The 21,468-nt window shown below is 62.3% G+C and overlaps 1 protein-coding gene across 6 annotated transcripts in view; it reads right to left on the bottom strand.

Moving 5' to 3' along the window:
• BAIAP2 (BAR/IMD domain containing adaptor protein 2) overlaps positions 1 to 21,468 on the bottom strand; it is a 71,028-nt gene that overhangs the window by 6,349 nt on the left and 43,211 nt on the right. For 3 of the 6 annotated variants that reach the window (XM_059908333.1, XM_059908331.1, XM_059908334.1), the window contains exons 7-13: positions 10,027 to 10,179; positions 7,107 to 7,331; positions 6,726 to 6,927; positions 5,878 to 6,079; positions 4,834 to 4,902; positions 4,257 to 4,419; positions 2,354 to 2,388 (exon numbers count right to left, since the gene is read on the bottom strand). In XM_059908333.1, coding sequence (XP_059764316.1) covers positions 2,354 to 2,388; positions 4,257 to 4,419; positions 4,834 to 4,902; positions 5,878 to 6,079; positions 6,726 to 6,927; positions 7,107 to 7,331; positions 10,027 to 10,179 — 1,049 coding nt within the window. Of the gene's footprint in view, positions 1 to 99; positions 1,598 to 2,353; positions 2,389 to 4,256; positions 4,420 to 4,833; positions 4,903 to 5,877; positions 6,080 to 6,725; positions 6,928 to 7,106; positions 7,332 to 10,026; positions 10,180 to 21,468 lie in introns of those variants that run through there. The other 3 variants (XM_059908332.1, XM_059908336.1, XM_059908335.1) reach the window with 3 other exon arrangements.

Here is a 21,468-nt window from a genome sequence, read left to right as displayed (position 1 = left end):
GCTTTGCACACACACACGTGTGGCCCGGACACACGCAGAGGGGCTGGAAGGAGGCGCCACACCCAACTCGATGCAATAAATAAAACTTTTATTCAAACAACTGCAGTACAGGGCACAATTTCAGATTAAAAAAAAAAAAAAGACGAAAGGAAACAGGAAAAATATTTTCAGCACTTTACATCTTCATACAAGTTTTGCGGTTTTGTGTCTACATTCATCCATTGAGCATGGAATCCCCTGGATTTGAGATCTTTTAGCAAAATTAGAACACCAACATAGAAGGCTCTTTTTACAAAGGTCCATGTTCTGGCTTTGTTTTTTCCTTAATTATAAAACAGGGTCTGTCTGCGTCTTGAGCTGCTTCTCTCACAAATGCTACCAGCCATGTCCTAGTCCACGGGAGGGGGCGGGAGGGTTTTGCTAAATCACATCAGAAAAAGGAGCGTCCACAGCTTCACGGGGGCTCCCGTGGCGGGAAGGGCGGAGCGGCTGCGCCCTCGCTCACTTCCCAGATTCAAGGCGTGAAGAGGCCATACCAGCAGCCACTAAGTCCAGCATGTCTGTTTCTGAAGTCACCAAGACATACAAAGAGACGAGAGCGTTTAGGGAGGACTGGGCAGGGACTGCCTGCTCCCCGATGGCAGGTGCGGGGGTGTAGCGCCCAGAGCCGCCCTCACTCCTTCACAGGCTGGTTAGAGAAATGATTTCCAGAACACGTGGGGTTGGGGGTGGTCTCTGGAGGTCTTTGGAATGTCCGAGTGCGGCCGGTCCCCCTCCCCGCCAGTGCACTGTGCAGTCACGGTCACGGCGCCCCGAGGCTGGCGCCGTGCTCTGGTCTGTACATCGTCCAACGGCGTCCGGGACAAGGAAGCGGTCAGGAGCCCGGCCTGGCGGGCAGGCAGGGCTGGGGGCTGTGGCCTCCCTCACAGGAGCGGCCAGCTTCCTCAGGAGGCCCCCCGGCTCGGCCCGAGCCCTTCTCTGGGTGCGGCCTGGAAGGATGCCCCCGGGGCCACAAGCCTCGTGGAGCCCCCAGCACCCTCCCTCTCCCGACACAGGTGCCAGCGTGTGCTGGGGGGTCAGATGCAGAGATAACAGTACGTACACCGGAGTCCATGCATATCTGTTTTTGTTTTTCAGGAAAAAAAAGTCCTTTTCCTGTTTTTCATCTTTTTGTTTTTTTGTTTTTTTAAGATTTTTCTTTTTCTTCAAACTTTTTAGACCTGGCTCACGGTGAGCCTTCAAAGAGGGACAGCGTGTCATGAATACGGCGGATGGCGAGCAGCGGCGAGGACACCCCGCCCGCGCTGCCCGGCGGCAGGTCCCGACACACGGGTGGGGGCGTGTAAACATAGGGAGCGGAGATGGGGCAGCACCATGGACCCTGGGGGATCACAGAGTCTGGGGTCACCAACCAAAAGGCGGGGGTGAGGGGGCAAATGGGAAAGAGAAACAACCCAAGAAGAAACCAACGAGAGCCGAGGAGGAAACCGATGGAGACCAGACAGACGGCGGGGGCAGGGGACGGCGGGAGCTCTTCTGAGCAGCAGCTGCCCGGGGTCAGCGTCCTCACACTGTGGACACCAGCGTGCCACTGCCACTGTGAAACAAAGCACAGGACAGCTGCCGGGCCGCACACCTCCCCCGCAGCTGCCCTCCCAGCCACGCGGCTGGTCACCCGGCCCTGGGGGAGTGGTGACAGGAGACCCCCAGAGCCCGACAAGGGCTGAGCCCAGGTCAGGGGTTCAGGAGGCTGCAGCCCTGAGCCATCTGCACCAGCCTGGGCTGGTTCTGGAGAGACGAGCCAAGGGGTGGGCCCCCCTCCTGGCCAAGGTCTGGACAAGCAGGTCTGGACGCCAGGAAAGAGCAGGGCCACAAAACCACCAGGCGAGGGGACCATGCTGCGGCTGTGGGCAGCCCGAGGGCCCCACCAGGAAAGAATGGGAGCCCCAGTAGTGGCTGCAGTGGGTCCCTGACTCCGGCCTGGGCACAGGGCCAGGCCCGGCTTGCTCCCACCCACCCACCCACCCGCCCGCAAGGGGAGCACGAAGGCAGCTCCAGGAGGGGCTGCTTCCCCCACTCGGCGTTATCTGGGGACCCTGGGCTGCTGCCAGGGGACAGGGCATCCTGCACTGAGGGCCCTGCCCTACAGAGCGGACTGGGGGAAGGCACAGCGCGGTGAGGGACGGAGAACAGGCACCCTGGGCCCCGCTCACTGACTCAGAGTGGAGACACCATGGTCTCCAGCCAGGCCCCAACAGAGCAGGCCTGGGAGGGGAGCCACCCAACTCCAGCCTCCAGTGGGACAGCTCCCCAAAACCCACACCTCCCCAAGACGAGTCTCAAAACCCCTTACCTGCTCACGGCCCGTGCCCCGTAATCATCCAAACCCTGGGGAGGAAAGAAAGAAACAGGTCAGGCTGGGGTTCAGGGGGTGAGGCCAGATCTGCAGGGCAGGGTCCCCTCCTAACCCCAGGGTGTGCGGTGCTGCCTGCAGCTGAGGACATGAAGGGCGCCTCCCCCCCTCAGCAGTGACCTCCCAAATTCACAGGGATGCCTCCTTATCTGGCCAGCGGCCGACAGTGAGCTCACGCTCCCGGGCACACACAAGACAGATCACCTGATGACGCCCTTCCACCCATGTTCCCTATGGCTCTTAGGCCCTGCAGGTCATATGGTAGGAACACCTGGCAGGTGAGGGCTTCCTGGGGAACTCAGAGGCTGAAACCACTGACTGTGGGGCGTTGGGGAGCCGGGTCGGGGAAGCCAGGCTGGCGGAGGCTGGTGTGGGGAGGGCGGCTGCACCGAAGGTCACCCGCACGCCTGCCTCATGCACGCCTGTGCCGGCCCCTGAGCGCCCCACACCCAGTCGCAGCTTCCTGGCCCTGAAGCAGCTGCCGCCCCAAAGCCACTGAGGGCTATTGGGGACACCCTCCTCAGCCCTCTAAGCATCAAAACCAAAACCAGCAACCAGGAAGCAAGAGGAGCAAGCAGTGGTCAGACCCCTCCAGGCCAGGCCAGCTGAGGCCTGGGTAAGGCTGGAGAGGGACTGAAGCGTCTCACTGCTCAGCAGCCTGGCCCTGTGACCCGCCCCCGCCACGAGGCGCCACGCCTCTCCCAAGGCGGGATCAGCCTCTCCCTCCCTGCTGCTTGCCCTGGCCATTGGTCCCAACCTCATCTTCTCCGAAAGGCTCCATCCAAGGGTCTGGCCACACCACCTCGGCCTTGCCCCTCTCACCACTTAAATTGTCTCGAATCACGTGTTCACTCTGCCTAAACCGTCAATTCCCTGAAGACAGCTCCCTCCACCCTCGACACCTCACACAGCATGTGCCAGCTGAGCCCTCCTCACAGGAAGGAGGGGTGGGTGAGGACAGGACAGATGCCGGACAGGGACAGCTGGACAGGGAGAGTCGGCCACCACGTACCCAGAGCCCTTCCCTGCCTCACCCACTTCTGACATCACACTGTCAATACAGGAGCCCCAGCTGCTGGGACAACTCTCTGGCTGCCCAAACCCTAGAGAAATCTGAGTTCTCTTCTCTTCCTCTCCCCTCTGCCTGGGCCCCCCAACCCCCAAACCGAGGGAGGCCCTGCCCTAGAGAGCGGCGCCGGAACAGAGCTGCTGGCCCCTGCCTACCACGCAGCCACAGCAGATGAACGTCCTGGAGGCCTGGGCCCCCGCCACCCCACGAGCTTCCCCGGCAGAGCTGTGCAGCACCGTCCACACTCACACCCCAGCCCCGCCTTGACCTCAAGACCACCAGGCACACTGGGGGATCCATCAGGGGATCCACCGGGGACCCGAGCCTCAGTCTTCTGCCTCTGGTCGCCTGGTACCAGGTGGCCTGACCACGCGTGCCCGGCCCTGCCTCCTGAGGGCCCCAGAAACACGCTAACTAGAAGGTTCTGGCCACGTCTCAGGCCCTGAGTGGCAGACACTCGTCTGCACTCAGACCCATGATTGCAGGAGCCCCACGGCTCTCAGGGAAGGGGCTCCAACCGAGACGCAGCGTCCAGAGCAGTCTCAAGGCCGGCAGCACCCCAGCCCGAGGGAAGGGCAGGCAGAGGGGCCGCCGTGCCTTCTCTAGAGCCCTGAGACTATAGAGGACGTCTGGCCGTGTCCCCTGAGGTGGCCACAGCAGGGGTACAGATGCCAGGCCCAAACCCCCGAGCCCACGGCCTTCCAGTGGAGGTGCCAACACAGGGCTGCGGCCGAGCCCACCCATCAACGGCCCCTGCCAAGGCCCCCAGCTCACCTGGGAGAAGGCGGGCACGGCCACGCTGTAGGGCCTCTGCTTGAAAGTGCCGGCCGTCTGGGCGGGGAAGGCCCGGGAGGATGTGCCATAGTCGGGGGGCGGGAGGGCCAGGTCTTCCTTGTCCAGGAGGTTGCCCGTGCTGCTGCTCTTGCCCTGCTGCAGGCTGTGGGGACGGCGCGCAGGGCCGTCAGCTCGGGCCCGGCCCGGCCCCCACGGGCCCCGCAAAGACGGCGGAACGAGAGGCTGCTCTCCGTGGCCTGGGGTGCAGCCATGCCGCCCCAGTGGGCCAGCCCCCGCCTAGGAGCGGGGTGTGAAGCGTGCAGGCGGGAGGGGAGCCGAGCCCTACGGCAGCCGCTCAGCCCCTCGCTGGCTCCGGCAGCGAGTCTCCTGCTCTCCCGAGGGCCAGAGGGACCTGGGGGGCTCACGGGGCCCCCACCCCGTCCCCCACAGCTGGCAGCGACCCCCGGGGCTCTCAGACGCCGCCCTCAGAGCACCTCCGCACCCCTGCACCCTAGGGCCTCAAACGTGCAGCCCCTCCCCAGAGCTACGGGCCACCTGCCCCTGTCGGCATGCTCACCTCATGTGCAACCTGTCACCGCCGTCGCCGTCCAGGACCCGGGTATAGGAGAAGGGAAACCAGCCCCGCCTGGAAGAGCAGACCCTGTCAGAGCGTGCCGGGGCCTCTGCATTCCAGCGCGGGGGCCGACTGCCATCCGGCCCAAGTCCCACCCATTCCCCGGCCTGGCTGCACCTGAGGAGGGGACACGTGTGTGCGCTCCAGGGAGTCCAGGAGACCCCTGCACCCACGCGGGGTGTGCGTCCAGCTCGGAACTGCCCTGCTCCGGACGGGAGCGAGGCTGGGGGTGAGGGAAGGTGCCAGGACCCAGGCAAGGCTCTTACTTCTTCAACAAACAGGACTGGTTTCCTACCACGTGGCCCAGCTGGGCAGGGCCTCAGCCCCAAGTGGCCACACAGAACCACGGCACCAACGTGAGAGGCTGCCTGGGGGGAGGCAGGCGTGGTGTTGGGGATGCGGGTGCCCTGCCGGTGCCCCTGCTCCTCAGAGCTCCCCATCAGGGGTGGCGGCTGCCAGGAGGCCAGAGCCAGGCTCAGCGCAGCCTCTCCCTCCCCGGCTAAGGCAGCCTGCTTCTGCCCTGGGGCAGGGGTCTCTCACCCCGCGGACAGACGCATGCAGACAACGGTGGTGGCGGTGGCAGTGGGAGGGGACAGCCCCTGACCTGCGCGGCCCCTGGCTGAGCAAGAGCCAGGCGTTGGCACAGCCTCTTGGCAACAGGCGTTCAATTAAGCCGTGAAGGCGCGGCCCATCCGGCTCAAGGCCACGTCTAGAACCCCAGCACGAGGGCTGCTCACATGCACGGAAAGGCTTTGGGGTGGAAGGCTGGCCTCTCTGACCGGGAGGGCACACGCACATGTGGGGTGATGGGCTAAGTCAGGGGATGTGCAAGTGAGGGACGGTGGGGGGCCCTCGGCTACATCTGTCCCTCCCAACAGAAGCGTGGGACCTGGATCATCAGTTCAAAGGAGGACCCAGAGCCCAGAGTCAGGACGTCTGAGGACCAGGTCATGAGGCCGACGTTCCCACCGCCCACACAGGACTCACATCTTGGTCTTCTCGCTCTCGCCGTAGTGCCAACCGTCACGGGCCTCAGGCACCAGCAGGGTGATGAAGTCGCCCTCCTTGAAGCTCAGCAGGGTGCTGTTGTCCCCAGCCGCGTGGGAGAAAATGGCCTTCACCCGCATGCGGCCATTGCGCTCTAGACCAGCTGCCATGGAGCTCGAGCGGGGCAGGGTCTTGTTCTCGGCTGCCGGGAAGACAGGGCAGGTGTGAGGGGGATCTCTGCCCCGAGCGGGTACGGGCACGGTCACCCTCCCGTCAGCTCAGCTGCCCGATGGTGAGATGCTAGGAGGCCCCAGGTGGGCCTGGAGGTGGACTGTCCATCCTGATGGACGACTGCCAGGCCTCCAGGGCTGTTTGGCTCAGACCTTGGAAGGACCTGGGAGCTGGGGTGCGTGTGGATTCAGTCTCCGACCTGCCACTCATCAGCAGGGGCAATTCTCTGGGCCTGAGCCTCAGCTTTGCCATCTGCTAATCAGGAGACCCTCACGGGCCGAGGCCACCGGTGGGGCTGCGGGAGGGAGAGTGCCGACCACGGCAGACACGGCAGGGCGGGAAACTGTCACGGTCAGCGAAGCCCTCCCCAGCGTCATTCACCTGCTCCTGTCACCAGCTGAGCTGCTGGCATCCCCGCACCACCCCGCCCTATCATGTTCACTTAATGGGGGAGCCTGGCCAAGCCCAAGGGTCCAGGAAGGCAATCTCAAAGGGGCCCCAGGGTGCTGCACACAGGCACGCACACTTGCGAGCCTCCGGACCTCCCCAGCCTCCCCTCAGGTGTGATGTTACTACTGCGGGCGGGGGCAGGGCCGGGGCCCCAGCGGAGCTCTTACTGGTGGCGTAGCTGTTCTTGGGGGCCACGCTCTTGCGCACAGGAAGCGTGTTGGAGTAGGAGTCGCTCAGCTTGCTCTGAGACTGCGGAGGAGACGTGGACTTGGGCTGGGCGGCCTTGCGGTCAGCCCAGGGGTGGTAGTCCTCGTTGTCTGGGCCCGAAACGCCATTCATGACAGGCGTGTTCTCCTGGGCAGACAGCCGCTGTCGGGAAGAGGCGGCATGGGGGCGGTGTGGCAGGAGGGCCCGGCCCGGGTAAGGCCAGTGTGGAGAACCCCTTGCCCCCAGCAGGGGCGCCCAAGATGCCACGGGATGCCAACCGTTGGTGCCAAGGGGGGCCATCCCCCCACACACCCATAAAGCTTTACAGAGCAAGGACTTACCCCCACAAACGGGGCCAGCTCAGGGGGCACCGGCAGGGGCTTGGCCCCCGGAATGGGGTCTGAGATGACCAGGTTGGACTTGGAGGCCGACAGGCCGCTGGGGAGTATAGACCCATTGCTGCTGGCCATCTGCTGCATCAGCTGCACAGCGCGGTCTGGGATCTTGTTGGGGTCGGCACAGGCCTGCTGCCACAGCGGCAGCTTCTGCGCCAGCAGGTCCTTGCCCTGAAGCGGAGAAAGCCAAACAGGGTGGGAATGAGGGCCGGCCGCAGGCTCCTGCAGCCTGCCTGCGGGGCTGCGGGAGGCCAGGGCCTGCTGCCGACCTCACTGATGCAGCCCCCTGGCTCCCGCCTGGCACTGGGAGGCTTCTAAAGAGACACACCCACCCCGGGAGGGGCACACCTGGCTAGGGCTGCTCTTCGCCAGGTGGGGTGCCTTACAGCCAGATGAGCCACCTGTAAGTCCCTGACCCCTGACCTGGGAAAGGAGCCGATATGATGCAGTGAGCTGTGCAGTCGAGGGACCCCCAGGAATGAGATCAAACCAAGGCCTGATCAGGGCGGGGCCTCCCCAGGGGCCTGAGGGAGATGAAATGGACAGGTGCTCAAGTGGTCAGCCACCGAACAGAAAGGCCCTTTGTGGGCAAACCCTGAGATACTAGGAAGAGCGCCACTCGGGCAGACTTGAGGGCCAGGAAACCTCGCAGGGACAGAGGGGACCGTGGGGAAGGGACAGAGCTGCCCAAAGCCCAGCTACGATCAGGGCACCACCCAGGGGCCCGCAAGCCCAGCTGTCCCTCCAGTGTGCACCAGGGCCTGCCCAGGACACAGCTAGCCAGAAGAGCACAGGGCCTGACAAAGGATGAGGAAGCCACAGGCCTGACCAGGGCCCCAGGATGGGGGTGTAGCCAGAAGTGAGACAGCAGCCTGAGGGTCCCTGCAGCCCATTCAGGGGCCCTGTGACCACGACATGGACACACTCAGGGCCTGGGGTGCAGCTGTGCCCTCCCCCTCTCCTGGCCCTCTGACCAAAGTGGGCTACCCTACCTGCAACAGGTGACACAACCCATGTTCCACTGCAGACCCCAGACCCCCCTTGTGTGGAGCTGCCCCCCAGCTTGGGGCAGTCATGGTCTCCAGGACCTCGGAAGGGTCTGTCCAGCCCTCACTGTCTCTCCTCACTTATCTTCCCACTTTTTTTTTTTTCCCCCCTATTTTTTGGCAGTGCTGCGTGGCATGCGGGATCTTAGTTCCCCGACCGGGGATCTAACCTGCGCCCCCTGCAATGGAAGCGCCGTGTCTTAACCACTGGGCTGCCAGGGAAGTCTCTCTTCCCACTTCTTTTGACCTGTGTCTGGGGCAGGGAGGTGGCGTCCACATGGGGAAACTGGAGGCTGCTGGACAAACAGCCCTTTGGAGCAGGCGGTGGCCCCCTCTACCACCTGCTAGTTTAAACCAGGGGCCAACAAACAACCGCCCGAGGGCTGGCTGCTTGTCTGTGAACAAGGTTTGACTGGAACACAGCCACGTCCGTTGGTTTACCCATCTGTGGCCACTTCTCTGTGCAATAGCCAAAACTGGAGATATTTACTAACTGGCTCCCGGTTGAGAGAAATAGTTGATGGGTCTGGGCCGGTGGTGAGAAAGCGGGTCAGCAGGGACCCTGTACTAACAGGGACAACCCAGGATCAGGGCGCCGCAGCCCAGGGCTCCCACCCTGATGATGGCCCTGTTGCTGTCGGGCCTGAGCCCAGGCACAGGGAAATGCCGGGCGCCTGCTGCTGGGAACAGGCTGGGGTGGTCCTGCCTTCATGCCCCGGTGCCCCAGCCCGGGGGGCTTGTGCCTCTTTTAAACCTACCAGGGGGCTGGCGTCCAGCTCCCTGGAAAGTCAGCTGTCGTGTCTCGCATACACATGATCAGGCCCCCCAGGAGACGGAGATGGTGGCGTCCTGGAAAAGGACAGCTTTCCTGCCCTTCTGGCACGGATGGGCCTGCGCTCTCCCTGACCAGTCACAGGGCCCAGCCGCCAGAGGGCGCATACGCCTGCCACAGTGCTGCCTAGGGCCGCGTGGGCGCTGCGGTGGCCCTGCTAGAGAACTGCGGCTGCAGCAAGCACCGCCCTGCTGCCAGTGAGCCCTCGGGGGCACAGGAACTGACGGCAAAGCCCCACTCAGTGGGGTGGCCGGACCCCCGACCCTGCAAAGGACATAAGTCCTGTCACTGTCCTTGCTTTGCACCTGTGGTGGCAGCAGGCCCTTGGGCAGGCCCAGGCAAGCAGGAGCCTCTCTGTGGAGGGAGGGCATCTGTCTCCTTGGCAGCTCCAGCCTGGGGACCAGAAGCTGAGTCAGATCAAGCATGTGTATGAGGTGCTGACCCGCAGAAGCCCTTTATGGAAAAAGGACACAAACGAGGGCCTCCCTGGTTGGCTGAGCTGCCTAACCACACCTAAACTCTCAAAACGTTCTGGAATGTTCCCGCAGACAGCTCTGACCCCACCCCAGCTCCTAACTGTGGACTACAGGAACAGAAGCCCCAGTGAAGCTACCCGTCCCTGCAGGGGAGGTGTGTCCTCTGGGTCTTGCTGGCCCCGGGGGCCTAAGCTGGCCTCTGTAGGGGTTCCCTGGCACTGCAGCCCCTCCCAAGGAGCTTGATCCCTGGAGGAGACCCTCTTAGTGGGCTGTTAGTGTAAGTGCCCTCAAAAACATAGCCGGCAACTTCTAACGGGAGTCCTAAAGCATCTGCAGCTTTAACCCGGTAACTCTCCTTCCAGAACTCTCGCCCTGGGGAAATCTGAAACACACGGGACGTTCAGCACAGTGTTCCTTCACGACAGCTCCAGGCTGGACGCGTCCCGGTGCCCCCGGGGGAAGCCGTCGTTTCTGCCGACAAGGGCTCGGCCCCACGCAGAGTGAACACCCACCTTGGAGTGGTAGGCGGCGGAGCTCTTGGCCACGGCACACTGCTTCTCCACCAGGAAGCAGAACCTCCGCCTCTCCTCAGTGAGAGCAGTCTTGTAGCCGTCAGACACGTAGCTCTCCAGCTCACCCTGCTTGTTGCCGATGGCGTCGATGTACTGGGGGTGGGAGAGGGGGTACAAGAGGCAGGTGAGCCAGCAACGGGACAGCACGCGATCACCTCCAGTTCTGGGCGGCCCCACGCAGGGGGAGCACACCTCCTGGCCAGCGCACCGGTGTGGGGCTTGGCCGTGTGACTCACCCTGGCCATGGGGCTGCCCTGCTGTGCCACTGCCCCCTGGTGCCCCGGCAGCCGTACGTGTGGGGACCATGCTGGCAGGTTGCTTGGTGAGGCTGGTGGCGGTGGTCACCTCCCTTGGACCCAGACTCCAAACATAACAAAAGCCACCCTAATGCTCGGTAGACCAGGAAAGTTCAGCTGGCACTGTGTATTGGAGAATAACTAATTCACACCCAGATCCCATGGGTGTGGCCAGAGAACGCAGACACAGGAGACCGCGCTTGATACTGGGGCACACCAGAACATTCTCTGCAGGTTGGAAAGTTTCAGTAACAAAGTACCAGCAAGACTGGGGGCAGCTGTCCCAGGGAGGCCTGCAGGCCCCTCCGCGTCTGGGTGTGGGTCTGCAGGGCCCGGCTTCCCGGGTGTGGGAGGCCTTGCCAGCCCTCTTCCTGTCTCCCCTCTCTCTCCTCCATGCTCCACGCGGGGCACAGACTCCCCCTCCCCAAGCTGGCCAGGGAGCAGCCTTTGCCGAATCAAGCCCCATCCTCCGGCGGCAAGGGCAGGTCCAGGCCACGAGGGGGCAGCCTCCCCCGCCTCCTCCACCAGCTCTGACTCAGCGTGGGTGGGTGGTGCGGAGCCGGTGGGCACAGTGCAGGCTGTTCCTGCCACCTCCCCTCCCCTCCCCTCCCCTCCAGCAGCGCTCAGCGGGAGGGCAAGGGCCCGCCTGCCGGGCGTGGGCCGTCCCCAGTGCTCTCACCAGCACACAGCTCTGTCAGCGTGAGTGAGCACACTACCCCAGGCAGGGCCTGCCCAGCGCCCCCACCAGGACTGGGACCCTGCTTCCCCCTCCAACGCCTGCAGATCACCCCGCCTTCAACACTGAACCCCCTCTCCTCGCCCTGGGAGGGCAGCCAAAATGGGCCAGGCCACTACCCCACCCCTAAAGGAGCCGGCCCTGGTCCTCCTGAGCAGCCGCAGGGCCGGCCACACCGCGGGGTGGGGGTGCCGGTGCCTGAGAAAGTCTGTGCAGGAGGAGAGAGGCCTCCAGGGCAGCCCTGCTCCCTGCCTCCACTGCCGCCGGTCCCCGCCCCCGCCCCAGCAGCCCGAGCAGCTCCAAGTGCTCTTCTCCAAGTGCTCTTCTCCGGGTTATGAAACATGTGCGCATCCCAGAGCCTCCAGTCCCTGCTCCTGCAGAACCTCCCCTGCACCGTGGCTCCTTCAGGAAGTGGGGGAGCAAGTCTGCAGATTTGGGGTGCTACTGGGGGCCTGTGGAGGCCACCGTGGGCAAGGCTGTGCTGTGTGGGGAGGTCCCTTCAGATGCCGCCCACCAAGGGGGAGTGGCTCACACCCGAAGCCCCTATGCGGACAGGAAGCCTGGGGGCGGGAACACCCTCTGGACAGAAGGGCCTGGAGGGGCTGGGCTCCCTCAGAGAGGGGGACCCTGATGCACACCCCCGCTGCCCCTGCCCCATCACCTAAACAACACCCAATGCTAGACTGAAATCCCCCAGAGGGTCCCATGCCCGCTCTGCTCCGTGGCTGTCCTACCCCATCCAGGGGATAGTGGGACATCGGCGTGGCCTTGCAGTCTTCAACCAGCCCGGAACAAAGACGCCTCCCTCGGCCTGGCCTGCTCATCCTTGCATACAGGGGCGCACACAGGGGCTCGGCTGGGGTCCTGGGAGCCCCCTAAGGGGCAGCCTCAGAAAAAGTCGCTGCGAGGCTCCGGAAGGAGTTTGTGTTTTAACCCCAGGATAAGCCCCAGCCGGCCAGCCCTTCCCCGGGTCACCACCTCCCACCCTCCCTGGGGGCTGCTCCAGTACTGGCCAGGGGTGGGCTCAGGGTGAGCCAGGCACGTGGAGACCCCACGCCCAGGCAAGAGGGGCTGAGGCGCTGAGAGGTCAGCGCGGAACCTCATGCAGGAAGGCCCAAGGGAGACCGCCCACTGTCCCCTAATTGGGGACTTTGGGGAGGGAAAGGCACCTCTTCCAGCGGTTACCCCAGGACAGCAGCGTAAACCGGGACGTGGGCCCCCAGGGTCCGCCCGCCCTGAGCCTGATGCTGAGAACGGCTCCTCCTCGTGCCGGCCCGGCGTCCCCGTCCGTCCTGCTGACGGTTTCTGGGTTTTCAGGCTGCGGTAACATCTTTCACCTCAACGCTCCCACTCCCTGGAGGGGAGAGAAACCAGCTCGGGACGAGATGGCGCAGGGCGCTGGCCTCATTAGCTGCCTGGCAGCCTCCCGGGCCGGGGGAGGGGGTGGTGGTTTATTTTTAAGATTTCCATTTATTCAAACGAATCCCAAGAATGGCCAGGAGCAGCTCAGGTCTCAGGCAGGGAACCTGGGGCTACGAGAGCCACCCAGTGTCTTCCCAGGGACCACAGTTGCCTGGGATAGGGCAGGAGAGATGTTGAGCTATACCGGCCGGGATGGCCAGCCCAGGCGGGGGCCACGAGGACCCGGAGAGCCGACCCTTCCTCCACGGTCCCCACACCAAGCATCTGGCTTGGGCAGAGCGCTAGCCGGCCAGGACACTGGCTGCCACTTCTGTCAAGGAACGACGGCAGGCCCTCCTGACCTCCTTTCCCAGGACGCCGCCTCTTGGGGAGAGAGGCCACCACTTCACGGGCAGATTCTAGAAATCCAGGCCAAGTGAGGAGCTTTGCCCTCGAACGGGCAGAGGAGGATACACACCCCCGCCCCGCCCCCCGCTGCAGCCTCCAGGCCACGCTGGCCACTGTCGGCAGGGACACCCCCCAAATGTGCAGGAGTGTCCGCGCTCTCTGGACGTGCAGAGGACAGAACGTGCCTGACCCTACAGCTCTGATGACTTAGCAACAGGTCCCAGAAAACGGCCCAAGCCGGTCCCTGCCACAGGCAGGCACCGCAGCCAGGCTCCTGGCGTCCTGTATCCTCCCCGCCCCCACCTTCCCCTGCTCCTTGCTTAGCGGGTGCTATGGAGACCGCACTATAGAAACACCCAGCTGAAAGCATTTAAGACCCACAGAACGCTCCCACTTAGTCACCCTGGGCTGAACAGCCCTGTAATCCGAGAAGACAAAAGTGATCAGAACACATGTCTCCTCTCCTCTGTGGAGCGAGCCGGTGACTCAGAGTGGGGGAGGGGCGTTCTAGAAAACACCCGAGGCTTTGGTTTCCCTCACCGGATAGGCCATCGTGGCTTTCCCACGTTTCTCAAAACACCAACGCTGCCCCTAACCGCTGCAGCTGGTGAATGACAGCGGAATCCTTGGGCCGCAGCTGTCACCACTGGTAACCATTACTCCAAGGAGACAAGGAGGGAACTCGCTTAGCGGTGATGTACAGGAAGGTACAGCCAGAATCGGACGCCCCCAAGCTGCATTCAGTCACTGGGCAGCTTCTGGGGGCAGCCGGTGGCTTCCCTGGAGCCTGCTGACCGGGCCTGTGCCCACTCCCTGGTCTGACGCACTCGGCACCCAGGCCAAGAATAGGGAGGCCAGCCTGGGTCAGTGGGTGAAGCTTGGTGAGGGCTGTGGCAGCGGTTCAGTGGATTGTTGGAGGACCCTTAAAAATCTCATTTAAGCACAAGAGCTCAGAGCAAGGCTTGGGGCCGGGGCTGAACAAGAGGGCAACTGCGCCCTCCTGCCCACGGTCCAGCAGACGCAACAGCTAGCAGGCAGCTCTGCGGGGAATGTGCTGTGGGCACATCCTTAGGCAGAAAGTGCAGTGCCTCTTGCAGGCATCAGGGACCCATGGGCCCCGGGCTTCCCAATTTCCTGAGAAAGGGCCCACAGCCATCACTAGATTGGCGGGGGGTGGGGGGGTGGGGGTGGTCCGTGACCAAACAGATCCCACTGCCCACGCCCTGCCCAGTACACTCACACGCCGGCGTGTCCAGAAAGGATGTGCTGGGAGGGGTGCGCCCATGGGCATCCCCATGCCCAGACCCCAGGAGAGAACGTGGGGCCACTTCTGTCCACACCAGTGGGCTGGACATGCTGACAAAGGCTTGAGGCCCAAGGGGACGGGTGTCTCAGCAATCTGTGAGCACGCTGAGCCAAGGCCTTGGGTGGCCACCAGGGAGTGCGCCAAACTTCCAGGATCCACGCCATCCAGGTCTGAGGTCTGCTCTACTGTCCTGGGACCTGGAGGAGGGTGGAGCCCGGGCTCCTGTGCCCACCTTACTGGGTGGTCCCTGCCAAGTCTCTGGACCCTTTGGGTCTCAGTTTCCTCAGGGGCTGAGCCAGATTGTCACTACCCGACATGGCAGCCCCTGCCTCACGTGATCTTGGAGGTTCTGCAGGTAAAAAATTCATATCCAACCTCAAAGACTCAGCAGAAAAACAGGAACGCAAAATACCTCACTAGTATTTGTTATAATGATTGCGTGTCTAAATAACACTCTAGACATGTGCCACTAAATAAAACACTTCACCTATTTCTTCTTACTTTTTTACATGCCCACCTCTCAGTGCGAAAAGACAGGTGCGGTGTGCCTGGTGCTGCCCCCCGAAAGCCCTCCCAGCTCTGACAGCATAAGATGCTCCAGATTTCCCACGGTGCTATCCAAGTAGGCAGCCCAGTCTGGAGGAGGAATTGTGCGGCTTGATCTGGGGAATTGGGGGTAGGTTTGGGGGGGACCAGGGGAAGGGACAGAGTCCCCCAGAGGACTGAGAATCCTGATACCATCTGTGGACACAGAAGCCCTAAGAGGGCGCAGTAGCTTCTGGCTTCTCAGTTGTTTTTTTCCAGGAGGACCCCTAACTGCTTATACTCCAAGGAAAGAAGATGTCCCACTGCTGGGATGCGGTGCCTTGTCCACAGACCGCCTTTCACACTGAAGAGCTTTTTAAAATGAGAACAGCAGACGCATAAGGGGCTTAAACCACTGCCATCAAACTCCACGTGTTAACAGGAGCAGCCTCTGCCATTATCTTTTTTGAAGATCTAAATTATGGTTATTTTGTTTTTGCTTTGTTAATTACACATCCCTTGAAATAGAACAAATCTCTCCCCTTTCTCAGAGGGCAATCTGGAGGCGCCTCCCGGAACAAGGGAGCCCAGTGAGGGGGAGCAGACTGCAGGAACCGCCTGCTTCAGTCAGCACAGGCCCCGGCAACAGCCCACACCCCACACCCAGAACACTCGAGGCCCCGCTCTCTGCGGCTCAGAGAGGGAACGGGGAAGATGGATCAGAGCAGAGGAGGGGGACCCTGGCAACCTCAACCCCAGCTGGGTGGGTGGGCCCTCTGCCCTCCCAACGGCAGGAGCCTGCCTGTGTCAGCAGCTCCAAGTGCTGGGCTGCTGAGAGCCTGGCACTGTGCCGGCAAGGACCGTCCAGGGCCCTGGCCCTCTGCGCTCGGGCAGAAGGTTTGGCCCACGCTGGGGGTGACCCCGCCCCACACCCACGCCCATCCATCTGCCTCCAGCCTTCTCTTCCTGGGCTCTCGCCTCTGCTGCGGTCTTGCCGGCCCCTCCCTCAGAGCTCTGAACCTACACAAGGGGTGGGAAGGACACACACTGCCTCCCCGTGGCCCCCACCGGCCGGCCACACACCAACGCAAATCCCAAAGGCACGGACGACTGCTGGGTTTTCTAACAGTCATGGTGTCCCTTGGAGGACGAGGACTCCTGCCTAATCAGAGCTGGGCTGGGGGTGGGGCCAAAGGAAACAGAAACGGGAGAAATCCTTGGCCAAGTCCCTCCCGATCTATAAGGGGATCGTGCACCCAGAGCCTGACCAACTCCACCCAGCACTGCTTCCCAAAGTGCTTCACCCGGGATGGCTCTCAGCACCAGTCCCACCCCAGCCCGGACACTTCCGTCCGAAGCCCCGGAGACCGCCAACCAGCCAGGGGCCGGCTGTCCATCAGAATCACCCCGAAGCTTTGAGAACCTGACAGTCAGGCTAAAGTACAACCATGCACCCGCATGCCTGGGGAGGGGGACCCTGGGCCAGAGACAGGGCGCCAGACGAGGCCTGTGACCACGCCCCGTCAGACACACGGTACGTCCTCCACTGACTGTCCCCTGTAGCCGCCTCCACACAGATGGGCGCTTCTGTCAGCACCTGGTCCGGCGAGCACAGCCATGACCAGAGGTGCAGGGCGTGACCTCAGCCGTGTGGGCAGTACTTGGTGTGCTCCCTACTTCTAGAAAAAAACCTCTGTCCTAGTTTGCGCCCCAAATGCCTCTAAGTGCCTGTTCCCTGACCTATAATTAAAATCAATTCTCTCGCTGGAAATCCCAAAACACAGTCTCAATTATCAGCAGTTCACGAAACTGGCCCAGTCCCACTAACGGGGAGCCCATCACAGATGGACTGACAGACAGACAGACACGCTCACAGAGGACAAGCCTCCGCCCCGCTCAGGAGCCGAGGTGCCTTGCGGGAGGTGTGTAGGTGCTCCCAGGGTCAACCGCTGCCTGGCGGGTGCTCGGGGGCCTCTCTGCCCTCCCTGGCGAACATCCTGCCCACGCTGAGCTCCAGTCGCGGAGGGAAAACACATGGACCAGGGGCTCCAGAAGGCTCACAGGTGACCCCAGGGATTGACCCAAGGAAGTCCACCCATCTCGGGACTACTGAGTCAGCCCACACCTGCATCCACCCGTGGGAGCCCTGGCCAGCGTATCCATACCTAGAAAACAGAGCTGCATGGGCTCCGTCGGTCTGGGGGTCCCACCGCCTCTGCCAAGAGGCGCTGCACTTCACGTCAGCCCAGGGGCTTCTGTGGCTCGGGGATGCCCAGGTGGGGTCCCTGTGCCAGCTGTGGGGCCCAGGCCCACGCCCACCTACACATACTGCCCACTGGGCTACATGTGACCCAGGCCCCAGTGAAGGTCCCCGGAGTGGAGACCCTGGGGATACAGAGGGGGCTTCAAGAGAGCAGGGGGGGACCATGGGTGCCTGGGGTCCTTCCCCACCTCCCCAGGGGCCCAAACAGTCTGGAATCCTGCCCCCACTTGGTGACAGCGTGCAAACACATCTGCTTGGAGTAAGCAGGTCTAGTGGCCAGGATGTCCTGTGGGTCCAGGCGAGGCCAAGCTCTCCAGGGCAGGGCCGTGAACTACAGTCTGGACGGACAGAGCTGCCCCCACGGCTGATCCGCTACCGGAGTGGACTGCGTGAGAGCTGGGGTGTCGGCCGTTCTAAGAAATGGAGACAGGGAGAACAGAGTCTTGCTCTTCCTCAGGAAAACAGTGTCTTGGGCTTCCCTAGTGGTGCAGTGGTTAAGAATCTGCCTGCCAATGCAGGGGACGTGGGTTCGATCCCTGGCCTGGGAAGATCCCACATGCCATGTAGCAACTAAGCCCATGCGCCACAACTACTGAGCCTGAGCTCTAGAGCCCGCAAGCCACAACTACTGAGCCCACGTGCCACAACTACTGAAGCCTGCGCACCTAGAGCCCATGCTCCGCAACAAGAGAAGCCACCGCAATGAGAAGCCCACGCACCACAACGAGGAGTAGCCCCCGCTCGCCGCAACTAGAGAAAGCCTGGGTGCAGCAATGAAGACCCAACACAGCCAAAAATAAATTAAAAAAAAAAAAAAAAAAAAGTACTTAAAAAAAAAAAGTGTCTTAAAGAACTTCTTGTGACTAGCAGGACCTCAGCCAAGGCGAGGGGCAGGGCCGACTCAGCACACCTGCCCTGCCCAGGCATTTCCTCCAGGGGAAACTGGGGAGGGGAGGGGCTGTCAAACCAAAAGGTGCCTAGGGCCCTCCCAGCCCCCAGCAGCCACACCTCAAAGCAGACATCAGGCCCTGGCTCCTGGCCAGGTCTGCAAAGGTTCCAAGAACCAGAAGGAACAGACCCAGGTGCCCAAGGACCCTCACGTGCCCAGGTGGGCTGGGCACCTCCACAAGGCCACCAGGTAGGCCAGAACCATCCATGGGCCAGGCGGCCAGCGTGCCTTCCACCATCTCAGAGCACACGGAGCGCCCACCTGCTCCAGCACAGACGCGGGGTGAGGGACTGAGGATGCCCCAGCCTGGCCTCTCAGGTTCAGCGCCACCAGGGAACAAAAAACACACCGGTTGGACTGTCGCTCTGCTTCCCACCCTTGGAAAGACAACCACAACCGGAGTAACATCACATGCCACCTGTCACCGCGTCAGCAGCCTGGGCTGGACGGCGAGCGGGACAGCGTGGAACACAGCCCCCAGCCCTCCCCGGGAGGAACTCGATTACTGGAGGAGGATCACTGCAACAGCACCCTCAGGAGGCTAAGGGACAGGTAGAGAAGGGGGGTGGGGTGGGTTTGGGAAAGACGAGGGAGGGGGTGGGACAGAGAAGGGAAACCGAGGAAGTGCACAGAACGGGGAGGGGTGACCTCGCTTTGTTCAGGCCCCAGGGCTCTTCCTGCTCTGAGATGGGAGGAAGGCCGAGGTACACCCCTCACAAGCGGGGAAACCAAGAGAGGACATGGAACTCGCCGTGATCACACGGCCAGTGCACACGGGGCACAGCTGGGATCCAAACCCAAACCCAACGGCCAGGGCCTCATGGCTGTGCCCAGGCGGGGACAGGCCACAGGGGGGCGAAGAGGAGGCCCCTGAGCGAGAGCCTCAGGGCAGATATCGGGAGGGGACTGGGCCTCACCGGGGGCAGCAGGGCTGTGCTGAGGAGACAGGGCAGAGGGGAGCCTCAGTTGTGGGGTGACCCTTGGACACGGGAAGAAAGGTCAGCACTGGATGTCTCCCAGGTCCCAGGAGGCCAGGGTGGACATGGCCGGCCTCACCAAGCTGGGGAACTGCTGGGAGGCCCCCTGCAAGGAGAGAACCACCACCCAACTGCCCGTATGGAAAGACTAAGGTTTGCAGAGCCCGTGCTGTGTCCCCCTGGCCCTGCGTGGCTGGGGGAGCAGATCCCACCCTCTCGGCCCTGCAGGCCCAGACTCCAGAGTGGAGCAGTCAGGGCTCTCCCGAAGAGAGAGGTCTTGCAGTGGGTGGCGGGGGCTTTGGGGCAAGGGGAGTGGGCCACTGGGAACCAGAGGCAGCAGAGTCACGATGACCCAGGCCCATGTGGCTCCGAGTCATGTAGGAGTGAACACCATGGATGACGCCAGCCCACACGCACTGACCTCTGCCCGGCCTGTCCTCTCCCAGCCGCAGGACGCACCGGCCGGGACACAGTCCCTTCTGACGGCTCTCAGCAAGCTGGTCATAGCAGCACCAGCTCGTCCAGGGAGAGGGCCTCGGGCACAGGACGGAGCCTCCGAGTCCATGGCCGTAAAGGGGAATGAAGCACGGGTACATGATGATAAAAAGGAACGAAGCACTGACACACACAACGTGGACGAACCTCAGAAACATCACGCTGAGGGCAAGAAGCCAGACGCAAAAGGTCACATGTCAGGGCTTCCCTGGTGGCGCAGTGGTTGAGAATCTGCCTGCCAATGCAGGGGACACGGGTTCGAGCCCTGGTCTGGGAAGATCCCACATGCCACGGAGCAACTAAGCCCGTGAGCCACAACTACTGAGCCTGCGCGTCTGAAGCCTGTGCTCCGCAACAAGAGAGGCCGTGACAGTGAGAGGCCCGCGCACAGCGATGAAGAGTGGCCCCCGCTTGCCACAACTAGAGAAAGCCCTTGCACAGAAACGAAGATCCAATACAGCCAAAAATAAATAAATAAATAAATAAATAAATAAATAAATTTATTAAAAAAAAAAAAAAAAAAAAGGTCACATGTCATATGATCCCGGTCATGCCGCTGGGGGGCGGGGAGGGACGAGTGCAGACGGGCTTTCTTTTTGGGGCCGTGAAAACATCCTAAAATGGACTGTGGTGACAGTTACACAACGCTATGAATGTACTCAAAATCAAACTGGTGAGTTACATGGTATGTGAATTACCTCTCGATGAAACTGTCACCAAAAAAAAAAAGCACCTTAAGGGGCGGGGGCTGCACAGGCTGAACCCCTGGAAAGCCAGCCTCCTGTCCCTGTCACCAGGCCTCCAAACCAGTCCCCAGGGTTCCCTCAGATAGGGCACTGAGGAGGCCACTGCCCTCCCAGGCAGCGGGTCAAGGTTTTCAGGAAACAAAATGGCAAAACACGTCAAGGATGGGACAGAACAGAAAAACGGACACACACCAGTGCAGGTGTCTTTCCAGCCTCGACCTCATGACCCGCTCCCAGGAGCACATCCCGGGCGGGGGTGACTCGTGAGGGTTCCCTGCAGCAGCGCTCTCGCCGCGGGGCGGGGAGGCCTCGACGTGGTGACGGGTTACAGACGGTCTTTGAGACGATGGTCATGAGACTGTGGATGTGGGGAAACGCGTCTGACTTGGGGAAGGGAGGCTACAGAGAGGCGGGAGCTGAGTTACTGCGACTACGTGAGGAACACACCTGAGTAAGGGGCTGCAGGAGACTGGCGGCTGCCTCCCACACGGCGGGTTGCGGTTCTCAGCTGCCGCTGCGCCACCCATCCTCTCCACTGGGTGCCCCAGGCACAGAGGGGCGCGGAGGCCGGGCCGCTCCGGGGGAGCAGGGGGCCTGCTAGTCTATGCCATACTCAAGTGGGCAGGACTGGCCTCTTGGCCCTGGCGTGCTCCAGAGGTGCTTGCGCGCAGCGGTGTGGGCACCATGGGGCATGTGCGTGCACCATGCACAGAGGGCCCCAGGCAGTGCCCCCAGGCTCACTGCCCAGATTACTGGCAGGAAGGGTGGGGCTTCAGGAGGTGAGGGGTTCACCCCAGGGGTCACCCCCATGCCTGTGCCCAGGGGAAGCTTCCACTGCTGACCACTGGGGGCTATCCTGTTTCTCCTCCTTATCTGAGACGTGCGACCTTGGAGAGCAGCGTCTGGGCCTGATCTGTGTCAACTGGCTGCAGGGTTCTGGTGAATCAGGTGTATCAGGGCCATGCCCGTCACAGGCCATGCTGTCCTAAATCCTTGTCCCTCACCCCAGCACGTAACGTCTACAACCAGGGCTGCCCCTCCCGTGCCCTGCAATGCCATCTGCCTCACACTGCAGGGTCACTGAGATGCTGGACCAGCCAGCATCTACCTGCCCCGGGGTCTCTGGGTCTGTGCTGGGAGCAGGCATTCACAAGTCGATCAGAGTAACAGTCTGGGATCTCTCACCGAGGTAGGAATCCAGAGGAACAGGCAGGAAGTTTCCCTCTGGGTTCTGCTCCTTTGGTGGAGAGCCCTCTGGCACCCACCGAGGCTACAGGATG

Source organism: Balaenoptera ricei, chromosome 20 (genome assembly GCF_028023285.1).
Source record: "Balaenoptera ricei isolate mBalRic1 chromosome 20, mBalRic1.hap2, whole genome shotgun sequence".
In the NCBI taxonomy this organism is placed as follows: Eukaryota; Metazoa; Chordata; class Mammalia; order Artiodactyla; family Balaenopteridae; genus Balaenoptera; species Balaenoptera ricei.
This window is presented reverse-complemented; position numbering and strand designations above follow the sequence as displayed.